The 16,025-nt window shown below is 38.9% G+C and overlaps 1 protein-coding gene across 1 annotated transcript; it reads right to left on the reverse strand.

The window, feature by feature from the left end:
* Positions 1-8,381: 8,381 nt before the first annotated feature.
* Positions 8,382-15,757, reverse strand: LOC118079444 (vomeronasal type-2 receptor 26-like). The gene is made up of 5 exons (XM_060281294.2): positions 15,470-15,757; positions 13,729-14,586; positions 12,942-13,169; positions 12,585-12,711; positions 8,382-9,280 (listed from the first exon to the last, which is right to left on the reverse strand). Exons 1-5 carry the CDS (start codon positions 15,755-15,757, stop codon positions 8,382-8,384), a joined length of 2,400 nt encoding a protein of 799 aa, XP_060137277.1.
* Positions 15,758-16,025: the final 268 nt, after the last annotated feature.

Raw genomic sequence — 16,025 nt, forward strand, 5'->3', positions numbered from 1 at the left:
CACCCTGCAATTAGAGTTATTGTGAGAGTGGATTTCTTCCAAATATGACATATGCTTCTTTTCAGTTCCATGCATTTTTACTGAATACATTATTGTACAGCTAATAAACTCCACTAAACCCTAGAAAATAATAAATGCTAGGATTTTGGTGATTTGGGATATGGAGGAAGAACGAAAAGGACCGAAACTAAAAAGTAATCCTCATCTCCAGTTACTGCTGTCTCACAGTTTCTTCCCTACAACCTGGAAATTCTTATATACTCCTAAGCATAAAATGGTATGATATCTCAGTTCTGAAGGGTAATGTGGCAGAGCTAGGACAGATACATGACATTCAGATACATGACATTACAAAGGAATATTTAGAAGAACAAAAAACAAACGCCAAAGCCTTACACAGTGTCTTCAAAGATGTCATTAGAAGGGAGTTTTCTGAAAGTGATTGGAATGGAAAATCTATATATCTGAGCTATAATGCTGGCAATGATGAAGTCTCCAGGCTGGTAAAACTTGTGGAGAATGGGAAGGGAGTTGCTGACACTGCATTTGATGTCAGGCGTCTTGTATGCCACCAGAGGCAAAAAGATCAGGACTGCCAATGGCAGTAGCTTCTGTGAAAAAAATTGTTCGCTACTCCCATTCTGCTGTCTCCACATTGTACCTTACTGGGTTCTGTGTTGAGTCCCACAGCCTGATTTGAATGCCCCACAAACGATGATGTGTGACTCAGACTGTGCCGTCTTAAATTTCCAAGATCAGATTTATAAAGCCCTCACACCAAATTGGATGGGGGATAGTTATTGAATCCTTGTGTCTTGTTGTTTTCGTCAGGATTACTACAGCAGCCATGAGAGCAGAAGAAGTAGCATGTAATCACAATTAAGTAGATAATTAGATAATTATAAGGGAGATAATCACCTATTCAGAATTACAATTTCTGTGAGACCTTGCAGAATAAACTATGTATCTCCCCGGGATAGCAAGAGATATCGAGGCGGCTACTGATTCACATCAACAAAAGGCCTTCCGTATAATCAGATATTCAGAAGAAAAAAGTACCACAAGAGAAGTCAGCATTTGACTTGAAAGTTGACATTTTATTCATTTATTCATTAATATTGTTGTTGTTGTTTAGTCGTTTAGTCGTGTCCGACTCTTCGTGACCCCATGGACCATAGCACGCCAGGCACTCCTGTCTCGCACTGCCTCCCGCAGTTTGGTCAAACTCATGTTCGTAGCTTCGAGAACACTGTCCAACCATCTTGTCCTCTGTCGTCCCCTTCTCCTATATTGCATCTTTATTGTTGCAATAATAAAGAAGGCACATAGTCATAGAAACAAAACAAAGGGGTAGAAACAAAAAGTTTTAAAGCCCTCAGGACACAGATTCCAAGCTGAGCTGTGTGTTGTGTCCAACAATCGAAAAGGAGTGGGGAGTTTAGCGTTAGACCCTTACAATTAAACTGTTAAATAGGAATTGGGAAGCACTTAGATCTTACATGTCAGATATGGCTCAGGCAGAGACTAGAGTAGAACCTCAAAAGGGCTTTATTGGGGGCTAGCTAGGCAGGGTAACCTCTGGCACTGCGGACATTTAGGATATGGGGACCAGAAATCGCTGCAGACATTTTCGAGTTAAAATATAGCGTATATCCCAAATACTATATTTTAACTTGATATGTTGGGGGGTTGTCTTATACGCCCGGTCGCCTTGTATGCCAGAATATACGGTATTTTGAAAAAAACAGAATCTATTTTTTAAAATAATATATATTTATTGATTCATTATAAAAACAAAACACATAAAGAAATAATCTATCATATCATATTCAAATTACATCATATTCAAATTACAAAAACAAAACTAGACATAAAAAGGAACATACAGATACAACACTCATTCTTATACTCCATATCTTTGTCGACTTCCTCCTTCCCCTCCTTTCTACGTTTCTATATATCTCTTACTTAGCACTTTCTAAATCTTAATAAAATTCTATTTCTTCATTATCTGTTCCAAATATTACTCTTAATCCTTTTTCTATCAATAATTTCCAAAACCTCATGATATGATTTTAATCTTAAGAGTTAAATAACATATTATCATATAGCTAAATCTTAACATATAATACAATAATCTACCTTACTTCTGCAACCTCCTTATACTTCCAAATCCTTTATTAAATATTACTGATCTTACAATTCTTTTTAAAATAAACTTTAAATTTCCTCCAGTCTTCTTCCACTGTTTCCTCTCCCTGGTCTCGGAGTCTCCCAGTCAGTTCAGACAGTTCCATGAATTCTATCAGCTTCATTTGCCAATCGTCCACCGTATATCTTTGGATTTCCAATTCCTTGCTAATACAATTCTAGCTGCTGTTGTGCCATACAGAAAAAAGTAACATCTTTCTTAGGTAATTCTTTTCTTGTAATACCAAGTAAAAAAGCTTCTGGATTCTTAATAAACGTGTTTTTAAACACTTTTTCAACTTTTTATAAATCTTATCCCAGAAGCTCTTTACTTGGGGACAAGTCCACCACATATGGTAAAAGGTTCCTTCCACTTTCTTACATTTCCAACACTTATTATCTTGTTTATGATAAATCTTAGCTAACTTTACTGGTGCAAGATACCATCTATACATCATCATCTTCATCATGTTCTCTTTTAGCCCATTACAGGCAGTGAACTTCATGTTCTTCTTCCACAACCTTTCCCAACGTTCTATCATTATATTATGTCCTACATCTTTTGCCCACTCAATCATAACCGATTTTGTTTATTCATCTTTAGTATGCCACTCCAGCAACAAATTATACGTCCTTGAAAGATTCTTACTTTTTGGCTCTAGCAATTCTGTTTCCAATTTTGACTTTCCAATTTGAAAAACAATTTTCTTATCCAGTTTATACATTTCATTTATTTGATAATACTGCAACTAATCATTCAAATGACTTTTCAACTGATCATATGTTTTTAACTTAAATTGGTCTTTTTCTTCCACCAATAATTCTTGTACGTCAGCCACCTGGTCTCCATATTCAACTTTTTATTTACTTTAGCCTCTAAAGATGAAATCCACCTGGGTGTTTTTCTTTCTAAAAGATCTTTATACCTATCCCATACATTATACAATGATTTTCTTTTTATATGACATTTAAAACCTTTATGGACCTTGATCTTATCGTACCACAAATAAGCATGCCAACCAAACGCATTGTCAAAGCCTTCTAAATCTAGAACATCAGTATTTTCAAGCATAAACCATTCTTTCATCCAGCAAAATGCAGAAGCTTCAAAATATAACTTTATGTCTGGCAGTGAGAAGCCTCCTCTTTCTTTCGTATCTGTTAATAATTTATATTTAATTCTAGGTTTCTTCCCCTGCCAGATAAACTTTGATAAAGCTTTTTAACATTCCTTAAAACATCCTTGCTTTTCCACAATAGGTAACGCTTGAAACAAAAACAACATTTTTGGCAATACATTCATTTTTATCACTGAAATTCAACCTAACAATGATAATTTCAAATTGGTCCATATTTCTAAATCTCTTTTAATTTCATTCCACAATTTTTCAGAATTATTTTTAAATAAATCTATATTTTTTCCCAGTCATATTTACTCCCAGGTATTTCACCTTTTTAACAAATGTCAAACCAGTGGCCTCTTGTAATCTATTGACTTCTTCTGGTATTAAATTTTTACTCAAAACCTTGGTTTTCACTTTATTCAGTTTAAACCCTGCCAGCTGTCCGAACTCCTGGATTATTTCCAGTGCTTTAGTTATGCTAATCTCTGGCTCTTGTACAGTCAATACTAGATCGTCTGCAAAGGCTTTTAATTTATACTGTTCCTTTCCCACTCTTATCCCTTTAACGTCCTCATCTTTTCTAATTTTGTTCAGCAAAACTTCCAGAACCATTATAAATAGTAGAGGGGAAAGTGGGCACCCTTGCCTGGTACCTTTTTCAATTCTAATGTCTTCTGAAACCACATTATTCACAATAATTTTAGCTTTTTGCTCTGAATAGATAGCTATCAAACCATTAATAAAACCCTGCCCAACCTCATTTTTTCCCAAATTTTTTATCATAAAACTCCAAGAAATATTGTTGAATGCTTTATCGGCATCTATAAAAATTAAAGCTGCACTGGTATTCTTCTTAACTTCTAACATTTCTAGGATATCCACAATGTTTCTGATATTATCTTTCAGATGTCTATTGGGCAGAAACCCTGCTTGGTCTTTATAGATCTGATCTTTTTATACCCTTTTTAATCTCGAAGCCAAGATACTTGCAAAGATTTTGTAATTCACATTCAAAAGTGAGATTGGGCAGTAATTCTTCATCTGTGTTCTATCCATATCAGGTTTTGGTATCATAGTTACATATGCTTCTTTCCAGGTTTCAGGTGCTTTGTCCCCTTCAAGAATCTTATTACACATATCCATCAATGGTTCAATTAACCAGCCTTCTCTACCTTTCTTGTATAGCCGTTTGTAATATTTCTGAAAGCAGTTCCTTATCTCTGACGGGTTCTCAATAATTTTGTCCTCTATCTTGATATTGGTAATCGTATTCTGTTTCTGTCTTTTCTTTATTGTCATGCAAGTAATTTCCCACATTTATTAGCGGATTTGAAACTTCTTTGATTCATCATTTTAATCTTCCACTCAATTTCCAAATTTATTAATTGAGTAAACTGGACTTGCAACAACTTAATTTCTTTTTGTAACTGTTTGTCCTTAGGTTTGCATCTCAATTTCTTCTCTTTATCCTTCAATTGTTTCAATTCCCCCCCCCCTCATTTTGTTGTCTGTGTACTTCTAAAACAGCGACCCTTTCTGTTACTCCTTGGATTTGAAATAAAAAAAATTCCTTCAGTAGCACCTTAAAGACCAACTAAGTTTTTATTTTGGTATGAGCTTTCGTGTGCATGCACACTTCTTCAGATACAGTGAAGTGTGCATGCACACGAAAGCTCATACCAAAATAAAAACTTAGTTGGTCTTTAAGGTGCTACTGAAGGAATTTTTTTTATTTTACTTCGATCCAGACCAACACGGCTACCTACCTGTAACCAGATCCTTGGATTTGGACTGTATTGGTTTGTGCGTCTTTTTTCAAAGATGATAAATCCTGTTGAATTTCTTTTATGCTGACTGCATTGGAATTTACTGTAGCATCTACCTTGTCCAGACGTTGTGTAACATGTATTTTAAAGTCCCTCAAGGCTTCCAATATCTGTTCTGTATGCGAAGTTGTTGGTTGTTGTGGTGTTGCTGCTGGTGCTTTTCTTTGTTCTAATGGTGTTGAAGTTCCTGCCGTAGATCCTGGTAATTTTTTATGTTGCTCCTGTGGAGTTAAGCCAGTGGCTATGTTTGGTACTGAGAGTTTCCTCCTAGTCAAAATAAATCCAGCTGCAGCTGCAATTCAAGGTCACTATGATTTTGCAGCCAGCTAAAGGAACAGCACAGTCCCAGTCCCAATCCTTCACAAATGGCTCAGTAATTATCTGAGAGGATTTTATGCTTCTAAGACTTAGGAATCAAAGACAAATAACTCTCTTTTTTGCTCTAAAACAAGTTAAAATACTTTCCAATAGCCCAGACTGCTGTAGGTAACTTCAAAGCAGTCAAATAGGAAACAGAAGTTCAATAGTTCAGCAGATCAGCAAAGCCCATTGTGTCGTCAAGATGCCTGTCTGAATTCCTGGGGTCCCCGTTCTCAGGGAGATTCTCAGTGATTCTAAAGTCTTTTCACAGTCACTTAACAGGACATTTAAATACAAAAAGACTCTCCTGCCTTAGCCCTATATCGGCAGGGGGTTTTGCCTTCAGAAATGGGCTTTTAAAGTCTTTAGCTTGGATGACGGCTGCAGCCGCTTCCAGTACTCCCCGCCCCTCATAGCGGAAAGGATGGACTTCCAATTTCTTTTTAATCCTTTCTTTGTTTAACTTTGCCAAATTAAAATCCAGGTTCCGAATACACTCACAGTTTAGGTCTTCAATTTATCCTTCTTTGGAAGAATTTATCGCCACCTCCTCGCAGTCCTGCAGCTTCACGCTTCAAAGTTAGTGATGAAAAGCCTGTTGCGTCGCAGCGCCGACCCCCCCGCTCTTGGGGGCTCAAAACAGAGCCATACCAGGGGAGGGAGAGCTCGCTTTAAAAGCCCACCAGGCAATCTGTCTCCAAAACGCACGATTTGGAGTTTCTAGCCGGGGTCTGTCCCACTGTGATGGTTTCCCCTTCTTTAAAGCGCCGAGACCCGCTCCGACAAGCGAGTCCCCAACTTGGATGGCAACAGGACCAAGCGGAAGTTCCCGGGGGGCGGGGAACGGAATCTAGATATAATCTGTTTACAGGAAACTCATATTGAAAAAAAACAACCCACAAAAGAATATTGATAAATAAAAGATTGGGGAATGAATTTGTTTCATCAGTTGTAAATAAAAAATGAGGAATAGTTATGTATATAAAAGAGAAATATGAACCTAAATTGTTAACCAAAGATAAGGAAGGAAGGATAATGATAGTCCAAGTCAATCTGCAGGGTGAAAAAATCATTCTGGTTGGTATCTATGCCCCAAATGATAAAAAGGCCGAATTTTATTCAAAATTAAATGAGAGATTATTGAATTATTTAGATTCTAATGGGAGATTGTAATGGGGTAGTAATGCCAGATTTAGATAGATCAGTGAAAAGAAAGGACAAATATGAAGGCAAACTACAGTACTGAAATCTTTCTTCGAGTTAGTGGATAATATGGGATTAATTGATATATGGAGACTTAAAAATCCAGCAACAAAGCAGTTTACATTCTTCTCAGAACCCAATCAAAGTTTTGGAGTAAAAGACTATATTTGGATTTCTAAGGAAATGATCCCTAGAGTCTTAAAAATTGACATTTTGCCAAGAACGGTAGCTGACCATAACCCGTTATATTTGGAAATGGGAATGAAAGACAAAACATCTTTTAGATGGCGAATGAATGAAAGCCTGTTTAATGATAAGGAAATTGTGGGAAGAGCCAAAGAAACAATAAAATATTATTTCGAATGGAATTTAAATAAGGTAGTACCTATTGACACAGTATGGGATGCTAGCAAGGCGGTGATGAGGGGTTTCTTAATTCAGAAAAATAGTCATCAGAAAAAGGAGAGAGGGAAAAGAAGGAAGAATCCCCTCATGCAAAATGAAAGACTGCTAACAATTAAACCTAAGGACGAAAGTCTGCTTTGCGCCTTCGTTTGGGGGACTTCTGGGGGACTCTGCCTTCTGTCATTGTTTTGGGGATTGTGTTCAGCTACTGGTTGATTGTGTGACTGCAGAAATGGATAAAAGTCACCCATCCAATCAGTGCATGTAAGAAATCCAATCAGTGCATGTAAGAATCAGTGCATGTAAGAAAAACAAATGCTCATTTTGTTCATCTAAAATATTGTCTTATTTATTTTATAGTACAGTACATTGATGATTGCCTTCATTTATGGATCAATGGTCTCATTAGACAGTAAAATTCGTGTTAAATTGCTGTTTTAGGGGGTGTTTTTCATCATCTGGAATGGATAAATCCACTTTCTATTACTTTCAATGGGAAAGTGCGCTTCAGGTTAAGAACGCTTCAGGTTAAGAACGAACTTCCGGAACCAATTAAGTACTTAACGTGAGGTACCACTTTAGTTGTATCAATTCTTCATTCGTCTAAGTAGCTCTCTGCTGTTCAGTTCAGGCCTTAGCACAATCATAAGATATTTTGGGGAACATAAGCAACCTAGTAATCCAGCACTGGAGATCAAGATCTCCACAGATCAAGATCTCCTTATGTGCTTAGATAGATTGGAACATAGGAATTTAACAAAAAATATCACATATTTATAAAGAATTACTTCTCAACTCAGCACGGGAGAAGAATCGGTCTTAGTGGGGGGTCTATGAACCTAATGAGAAAAAAGCAGAACTTGTTTTAGGTTTTGGAGGAGTTGCTGTTTGAATATTTGGAAGAGAAAAGACCATTTATTACAACCTCTCAAAACAAAAATTGAGATATGAAGATGAGAAAAAAAGATATAGGGAGAAATTAGAATATGCAGTGGGAAAGAATGTAATAAAATGCATGATGGAAGGGGCGAAGGGGAGTTAATATTAAATGTGTATTTCTTTTATTTGAAATATTATTGTTTTAAGTGTAAAATGAAAATGAAAGTAAAAATTTAAAAATAAAAATGCAAAAGTAACATAGTTCCCATTTCTGGTTTAAATATGATAAGATAGCTATCAACTGAATGGGATAATAACCAATTTGGTTGCAAATATCCCATTGCTTTATCAAAGCTCATCTAAGATGGAAAAGAGATACAGAATGTTAGATATGTCAATCCTTTCTTCTTAGTTGCTCCCTACTGTTCAGCTGAGGCCTCATCAGAATAACAAAACATTTTGGGGAAAATATACAACCTAGTAAACCAGCACTGGAGGCTAAGATGGAAAAGATCTCCACAGCCACCATATATTTCCCTCTTGTGCTCAGATAAGTGGGGACAAAGGACAGCCACACACTGCAAAAAACCAACATGCTGAAGGTGATGAACTTGGCTTCATTAAAACTGTCAGGTAAGTTCCTGGCTAGGAAGGCTATAGTGAAGCTTGCAATGGCCAGTAAGCCCATAAAGCCCAAGACACAGTAGAACATGGTGACTGACCCTTCATTACACTGCAGAACAATTTCTTTAGTCACAGAGTGCATATCAAGATCTGGGAATGGGGAAGACGTTGCCAACCACACAGTACAAAGAGCAGCTTGAATCAGGGAGCAGGAAAGAACAATGGAAATGGCCTGTTGTTTCCCCACCCATTTCCGCATCCTGGAACCTGGTTTGGTGACTCTGAAAGCAAGGACCACAATGATTGTCTTAGCCAACACACAAGAAACTGCCACTGAAAATATCATGCCAAATGCTGCTTGTCGAAGGAGACATGTCACTTTCTCTGGTTGACCAATAAATAGCAAAGCACAAAGGAAGGCAAGAAGGAGGGAGGTGAGGAGAGTGTAGGTGAGGTTCTGGTTGTTGGCTCTGACTATGGGAGTTTCCCGGTGCTTAATGAAGACCCAAAGCACCAAAGCTGTGGTGAAAGAAAGGGAAAGAGCAAGAATTGCCAAAGCGATCCCCAAAGGTTCTCCATAAGACAAGAAACTGATGTCCTTTGGAATACATGAATCCCGTTCCATGTTTGGGTAATGATCTTGTGGGCACTGAAGGCATTCATCCATATCTGAAAATGAAAATCCAAGTTTCTATGTGTTGCAGCACATTTTGCTTTCTACTAAAATAATAAAAATTTAAATTACAAAATATTAAATATGAGTTGAAAGTTATTTTTGCATTTTCCGTGACTTTTTCTATGGTCACTGAACATGCTGAGCCCTCTTTGTGCCTTTTCCTTAAGAGGGAGAGGCTGTTTCACCTTTAGCTTTCCTCAAAAGTTGTAGTTGTAACTCTACAATCTTCAGATATTCTCTCCAAAAAGCTGCCGTCTAACTATCGACCAATAAGTCTACTGTATTATCAAATATGGGGAAATTGTATCCAAAACATCTATTATCCAAACTAACCATGTGGCTTGACATGAACACCATCATAGGTCCAGAGCAGGCAGGGTTTAGGCCAGGGAAATCCACCTTGTGTAACTGTATAGTGTTAGCCCAATTAGCCTCCAAGTACACACATAGCTGCCAAGTACCCCGTATTTCCCGGGAAACCCCATTTTTCCTTACCGTTTCCCGTTAATCTCCCTTATTTTGGCTCCTGTTGGCGGCCATTTGTCTGGTGCCGCTTTGCCTTTCTATGGGCACCAGAAAATGGCTGGCGCCAGAGGTCGCGTCTACGCATGTCCGGAAATGCGTAGACGCAACTTCCAGTGTCGCTTTGCCCATCGATGGGCATCGAAAATGGCCAGCGCCGACACCGGAAGTTGCGTCTACGCACTTCCGGACATGCGTAGACGTGACTTCCAGCACTAGCGCCGGACATTTTTGGTGCCCATAGATGGGCAAAGCGACACCGGAAGTTGCATCTACGCAACTTTCGGTGTTGCACAGCTGCCGATCCTGGATTTCTCCACGAGAGACTTGGCAGGTATGAGTACACACGGTACCATAAAGATGGCCTATACGTGGCCTTTTTAGATCTCAAGGCTGCTTTTGATTCAGTCGATAGGGGGTTGTTATGGTCCAAACTGGAGTCATTAGGCCTAGATCCTAGGTTACTTTTCCTGATTAAAAAGCTTTACTCAAATAACACCTGTCGTATAAGAATAATCCCAGGGGACAAGGTCTCAGACCCTGTTTTTATAAATCAAGGTGTGAAACAGGGTTGTGTACTTGCTCCCTCTCTCTTTAACCTCTTCTTCAATGGCCTTGCCCCATTATTAAAACTGGTGGACACTCACAGCCCAAACCTCAACGCATCAAAAATTCCTATCCTCCTATATGCAGATGACATGATTCTGTTCTCACGGACAAGAATTGGCTTAAAGCATCTGTTAAATACCTGTATTGACTATCTGTCCAGAATGAAAATGAGCATGAACTTCGATAATAGCAAAATAATGGTTTTCGGGAATTCTCGTAAGAGCTATAGTTGGGTTTTTGGTGGGAAACACATCCAGCCTGTTCAACTATCTGGGGATCACTTTCCATCACAGGCTCCGGTGGTCCTCCGGTAAATGCCAGTAAGCTGCCTAGGCAGGCCATAATGCCCTTCTTTGTCACAAGAGGTAACCAATACATCTCTTCTGCCCTAAAGGTTTTTAATGCCAAAGTTAGAGCTCAACTGCTCTATGGAATTCCAATCTGGATGTCCGGGTTTAGCCAGTCAGTGGAGCGAGTGCAGACAGCCTTTCTATTTAAGATTTTCACTCTCCCATGCTGTGTATCTTATGCAGCCTTATGTCTTGAGAGAGGCCAACATAAGCTAGAGACAGTTGCCTAGAGGAGTTTTCTTTTATGCTGGCTAAACATTTGCTTTTCAGCAGACAAAGACACTTTACTTAGTAAAGTTCTGTCAGACTCCTTCCCTTCCCCAGGACTACAACTGTTTTGCCAAAGCCATGTTAAAAACTAGATTATGGGACATAGAGCGCCAGGAACTAATTTCAGCTGCGGAAAAAACATGCTACCCTTTTTATTTTTGACTCTCTCGGGTGCAGGAATTTAACCCCAATTATTTACAATTTTTGTTTAACCTGCAAGAAAGAAGGACTTTTTCGCTGGAAAGGTTCAGTTCTAATCCCTCTAATCTCCTTTGGGGTAGGTTTGTGGGGATGGCAGAAGGAGATAGGATCTGCCCATGTGATGCCCACCTAGTGGAAACTCTAGCTCACATGGTCCTCAAATGTAAATGTATGATGATCTCCGACAACAATTCCTAGACCAACTATGTATCCCAATATGGAAACTGGAGACGGAGGTTATATGCTTCCTATTACAGGGGAGAGATCAGGAGCTCACCAAGACAGTAGCTAAATTCCTCTATTTGATCTTTTGCCACCAAAGTACATTACAGGACCCTGCCCTTGTTGGAGACCCACAGAGGTGAAATAGATTGTTGGCCCCTCTTCCCTTTGGCAAGTGACTGTACTGATGATATGGCGATGAGATCGTACTGGCCTATTTACTTTGAATGTTTGTAAGTGATGCCAATAAAGGTTTTGATACTGATACTCCAAAAACACTATATCTTCTTCTGAGAGAGTGGTGGTTGCCCCCCCCCTTATTTTTCTTAGATAGTGACCAGCTCTCAATGACTTGGGACTGCTGTGGTTAAGTATATCCTGCCGTATCATCATATCAAGAACCACATCATTCACTGAATTCTGAAAAATCTTCTCAACAAAAGGGAAATGGATTTCTGAATACCCGAGTGACACTTCATTTGAAAGGCTGGGTGGACGGTTTTTAAGAAGATTTACGACTTGTGATGCACTTTTAATTGAGCTCGCTAAAAATGGAGGCCGGGGAGTGGAAAGCAGTCAAAGGGCAGGGGGAGCCACGGGTTTGTTACAAGATCTGGAATTGGCTGACCCTGCCCAGAAAGACTGCGAATCCACAACCGGAGGAATTAATGAGCAGAAGCCTGGACATGACTTAAACGGTTTGTCTGTCCGTGATAAACAGTTGGTAGAGCTTGGAAAATATCCCAGTCTGGAAAAAGAATGCAAGGATTTATGGGGAAGCTGGACAGAAAAATCCTCACAGCAACATAGGCTTTGTGGTAAATCTCGCCTGAAACCATTTCAGAGGCTGTTGGAAAAGATCAGGACTTTGTTGGATTAAAAGGACTGGAAAGAACTTGGAACTTTGATTAGAATGGCAGCAATTATTGATATTCAGAACCCTCAGAATTTGAAGCATGGGGAAGCAATTTTTTTACAATTTGGCATAAAATTTGGTTTAATAGATATCTATTTGTATAATTTGGAATAATCGGTTTGATATGATTGATTTGTAAGTGAAAATCTAATAAAAATTGATTTGAAGAAAAAGAAAAAGAAAGGCTCTATATATTATGTCTCTTACCGATCTGGTTGGAAAACGTCCCTTCAGGACATTGAATGCAGTCATAGCAGCAAAATGGCTCCCCTTCCTTCTTTGCTTTATGGTAACCCAAAGGGCATTTATCATTACAAACAGAAAGGGGCTGCACCTGTCCACAAATGAAAGAAGAGAAAGTTTTCTCTTTTGCAACTTGCGTATCAAAAGTGCACTACATTCTGGAAACTTGAAGAACTGTCACTTAATTGACACAACATTTTCAAACATTCTTCCACTTCTACACTAAAGCTGTGGGTAAACACAGAAGTGAGCGATGTCAGTAGGTGAACTGTGAATCATTCTGGAAGTAATAGATATGCAACAAAAATGAATGGACCTCACCTGGTTAAAGCTGCTGGGCCACACAATGGCATCTTCCCAAATGCTAAATGCTTCTTCTTGGGGAGCCATGGAGTCTATCTTTCCAACTTTGACTCTCCAAAAGGACTGATTGGGAAATGTGACCCAGTTTATAACATCAAATCCAGCCTCTATCTCTCCATTTTCATTGAAGCAAACCTTTTCCCCAGCACTATTATTGAATACTATCCACTTAACAAAGTGGTTAAGCTAAAGAAAGGCAGGGCAAAGAAAAGAAAACAAAGGCAATTCTTTAGGATTTGTCAAAGGCTGGCAATAATTCCCACTTGATTACAGAATTTTGCAAAGCTTTATGCTGAGTAATCATAGATATAGAGAGTAGAAGATGTGCATATACCACCTTGAGATAGTAATTAATAAAGGAATCCTAGCCCAGGCAGGGCAGCAACAGAATATGACAGGGAGGATTAGCCAATTCTGCATCCACAGCTGTTGTCATTTACACCTGCTGTGGTGGAAGGCAGGGGCAGCAAAATCCTACTCCATTCTCATCATCATATCTTTTTGGAATTTCCACAAAATTTCAGGAAAAGCTAGTGCTAATATTCAAGGCAGATATAGATGTTCTTCAGAAATGAATACACCATGCCTCTGAAAACCAGGCACTGGAGAAGAACAGTGGGAGAATATTATTGCCCAAATATCCTGCTTGATGGCTTCCCCAAGCTGTCTGGTTGTCTGCTATAGGAAGCTCTTGGACTGAGCCAGCAGGATCCTGCCTTTGTTCTCAGTGTATTCAGGACATTACCTTCCACAACTCTTGATTCTGAAGTTTTACTCCTTCATCCACTATCAATCGGCCTTTGTATCTAGATGAATGCATGGCCTGCAATGCATGTGCTATGGCAAAGGCAGCTGTGTAGACACTGTAGCTGTGGCCAGTCATGCTCATTTCAATAACAGATGCAGGAAGAGTCTCCAACTTCTCATCTCCACTGCAGATGTCTTCATCCTGTAGGTCTACCATAGAGTTGGGGAACCGACACCCAAATGCCTGCTCCCAGAAAACCCCAAGGAAGCCATCTTCTTTCTCTGAAGTAGGGTTTCTCAACAGAAGAAATTTCTGGAATCCTACAACCTCACTGGAGTGGACAGCAAAGGATATAGCACCATGTAGGAAGTCTATGTTCCAATCTCTTTGTAAAGGAAAGGAAGTGAACTCCATCTGGGCTGTCATAATCCAAACTTTACCATTTCTGTTTGTTGAGGGAAGCTCCTGTGCTAAAACATGGGAGAGTGTCCTCAGGATGAGCATGGTTTCGATTTCACCATGCATGACCAATGCATTCACAGTGCTCCTCGTAATGCTTTCTTTCATTTCAAATCCCTCTTCCACCATGTTTACAATATCACTGGAAAAAGACATTTTGGGAATTCTCACTATGAAATCAAAGCAGATACCTCTCTGGGCAAACAGGGGGATCATATTTTGTTCAAACTTCTCTCCATTGACATCATGCCCAGAAATTACCCCAATCCATGTCCACTTGAAATATAGCAGTAGCTGGAGAATTGCCTTATATTGAAGCTTCAGATTTGGGAACATTTGGTGATAGAAAGCAGCTTGGGTTTTCTTATCTATCACTGCCGGAGAGCCATATATGATCTAATGGAAATTTTAAAAAGCGACGTTAGGAGAAAAAGACCAATCCCACATGGTTTATGTGGGGGAGACATACTGATGCAATCACAATTATTCAACCTGCATTGCAAATCAGCTTTATTATTTATATTTACAGACAGTTAATTCATCCGGAAATCCATAGAAATAATATGATTTACTTCCAATATACAAAGGAAGGGCAATTCCTGTTGTTTTCATCTATTATTGGCTCTATCCCCTTCAGGTTAGGGTAGTGCCTTTACAACTAACACAAGTCAGTTGTTGTGTTACAGCATGAGATTATTATAATGAAATTCTTTTTAAGGTCCTTTGTCTATTGGTCATTGTTAATCTTAATGTTCTCTTTAATTTTTTGCACACTTGAAACCTTGACTGGCCACAGACTGACTGATCATTTGGAGTTTGTTAAACATTTTTACTATATGTTGGGATTTGTTATTTATTTGATAGTGTCTCATTTTCAATTATACATTTTATATGTCTGAATCATACATTTTATATGTCATACCTTGAATTATTAAAGCGTACAGCATTTTGAATTAGATACTGAATGCCAATTGCTGGGAATGACCAGTGTGGAGAGTGATGTTTTGTTCATGTCCTACTTGTGGAATTCCAAAAGGCATTTCGATAGCTTCTTGGAGAACAGAAGGCAGGGGTATATAGGTTCCTGGTTTGATCCAGTAGGGATTTAATGAAGAATAGTCCTACTTAATAATAATTTAAAAACAATGATTTATTATTTTTACCCCACCAATTCTGGATGCCTCGCACTGCAAATAAAATGTTTAAAAGGAAAACCTTTACAAGTAAAGAGATGAGCAAATTGCTTGTTAACCTTTCCTACTGCATGCATACATCTTACCTGTGGAATCTTATAGATGCTTGGGATATCTCCCATGTGGAGACAGACTTCAGAGACAGGTCCCCCAATGACTGCTCCTGGATTGTTCTGTCTATCACATTTGTAGTTGGGGGTTATTTTGCCCAGTGTAGAGAAGAGTTCCAATGAGGCATGATAGGTCCACCTTACATCAAAATAGCTATTATAGATATGGAACCCCAGGGTGACATTAGGTGAAATGTCGGGGTTTTCATTGATCTCCTTGACAGCAAATATCAAGGCCAGGATATGTTGGTAGATGTGGGTCATCACCCTGCAATTAGAGTTACTGTGAGAGTGGATTTCTTCCAATCTTCCAAATATGACATATGCTTCTCTTCACTTCCATGCATTCTTACTGAATACATTATCGTATTGCTAATAAACTCCACTAAACCCTTGGGCTCCTTGATCACTGCAGATGGTGACAGCAGTCACAAAATTAAAAGACGCCTGCTTCTTGGGAGAAAAGCAATGACAAACCTAGACAGCATCTTAAAAAGCAGAGACATCACCTTGCCGACAAAGGTCCGTATAG

Source organism: Zootoca vivipara, chromosome 12 (assembly GCF_965207765.1).
Source record: "Zootoca vivipara chromosome 12, rZooViv2.hap1.1, whole genome shotgun sequence".
NCBI classification, from domain to species: Eukaryota; Metazoa; Chordata; class Lepidosauria; order Squamata; family Lacertidae; genus Zootoca; species Zootoca vivipara.

Coding starts and splice junctions, on each gene's coding strand:
- LOC118079444 (XM_060281294.2), bottom strand. CDS start 15,757: ATGACCCACATCTACCAACATATCCTGGCCTTGATATTTGCTGTCAAG. Junction 13,170..13,728: donor AGAATCAAGAGTTGTGGAAG/GTAATGTCCTGA, acceptor GCCTTTCTTTAG/CTTAACCACTTTGTTAAGTG. Junction 12,712..12,941: donor GGCCCAGCAGCTTTAACCAG/GTGAGGTCCATT, acceptor ATTTGTGGACAG/GTGCAGCCCCTTTCTGTTTG.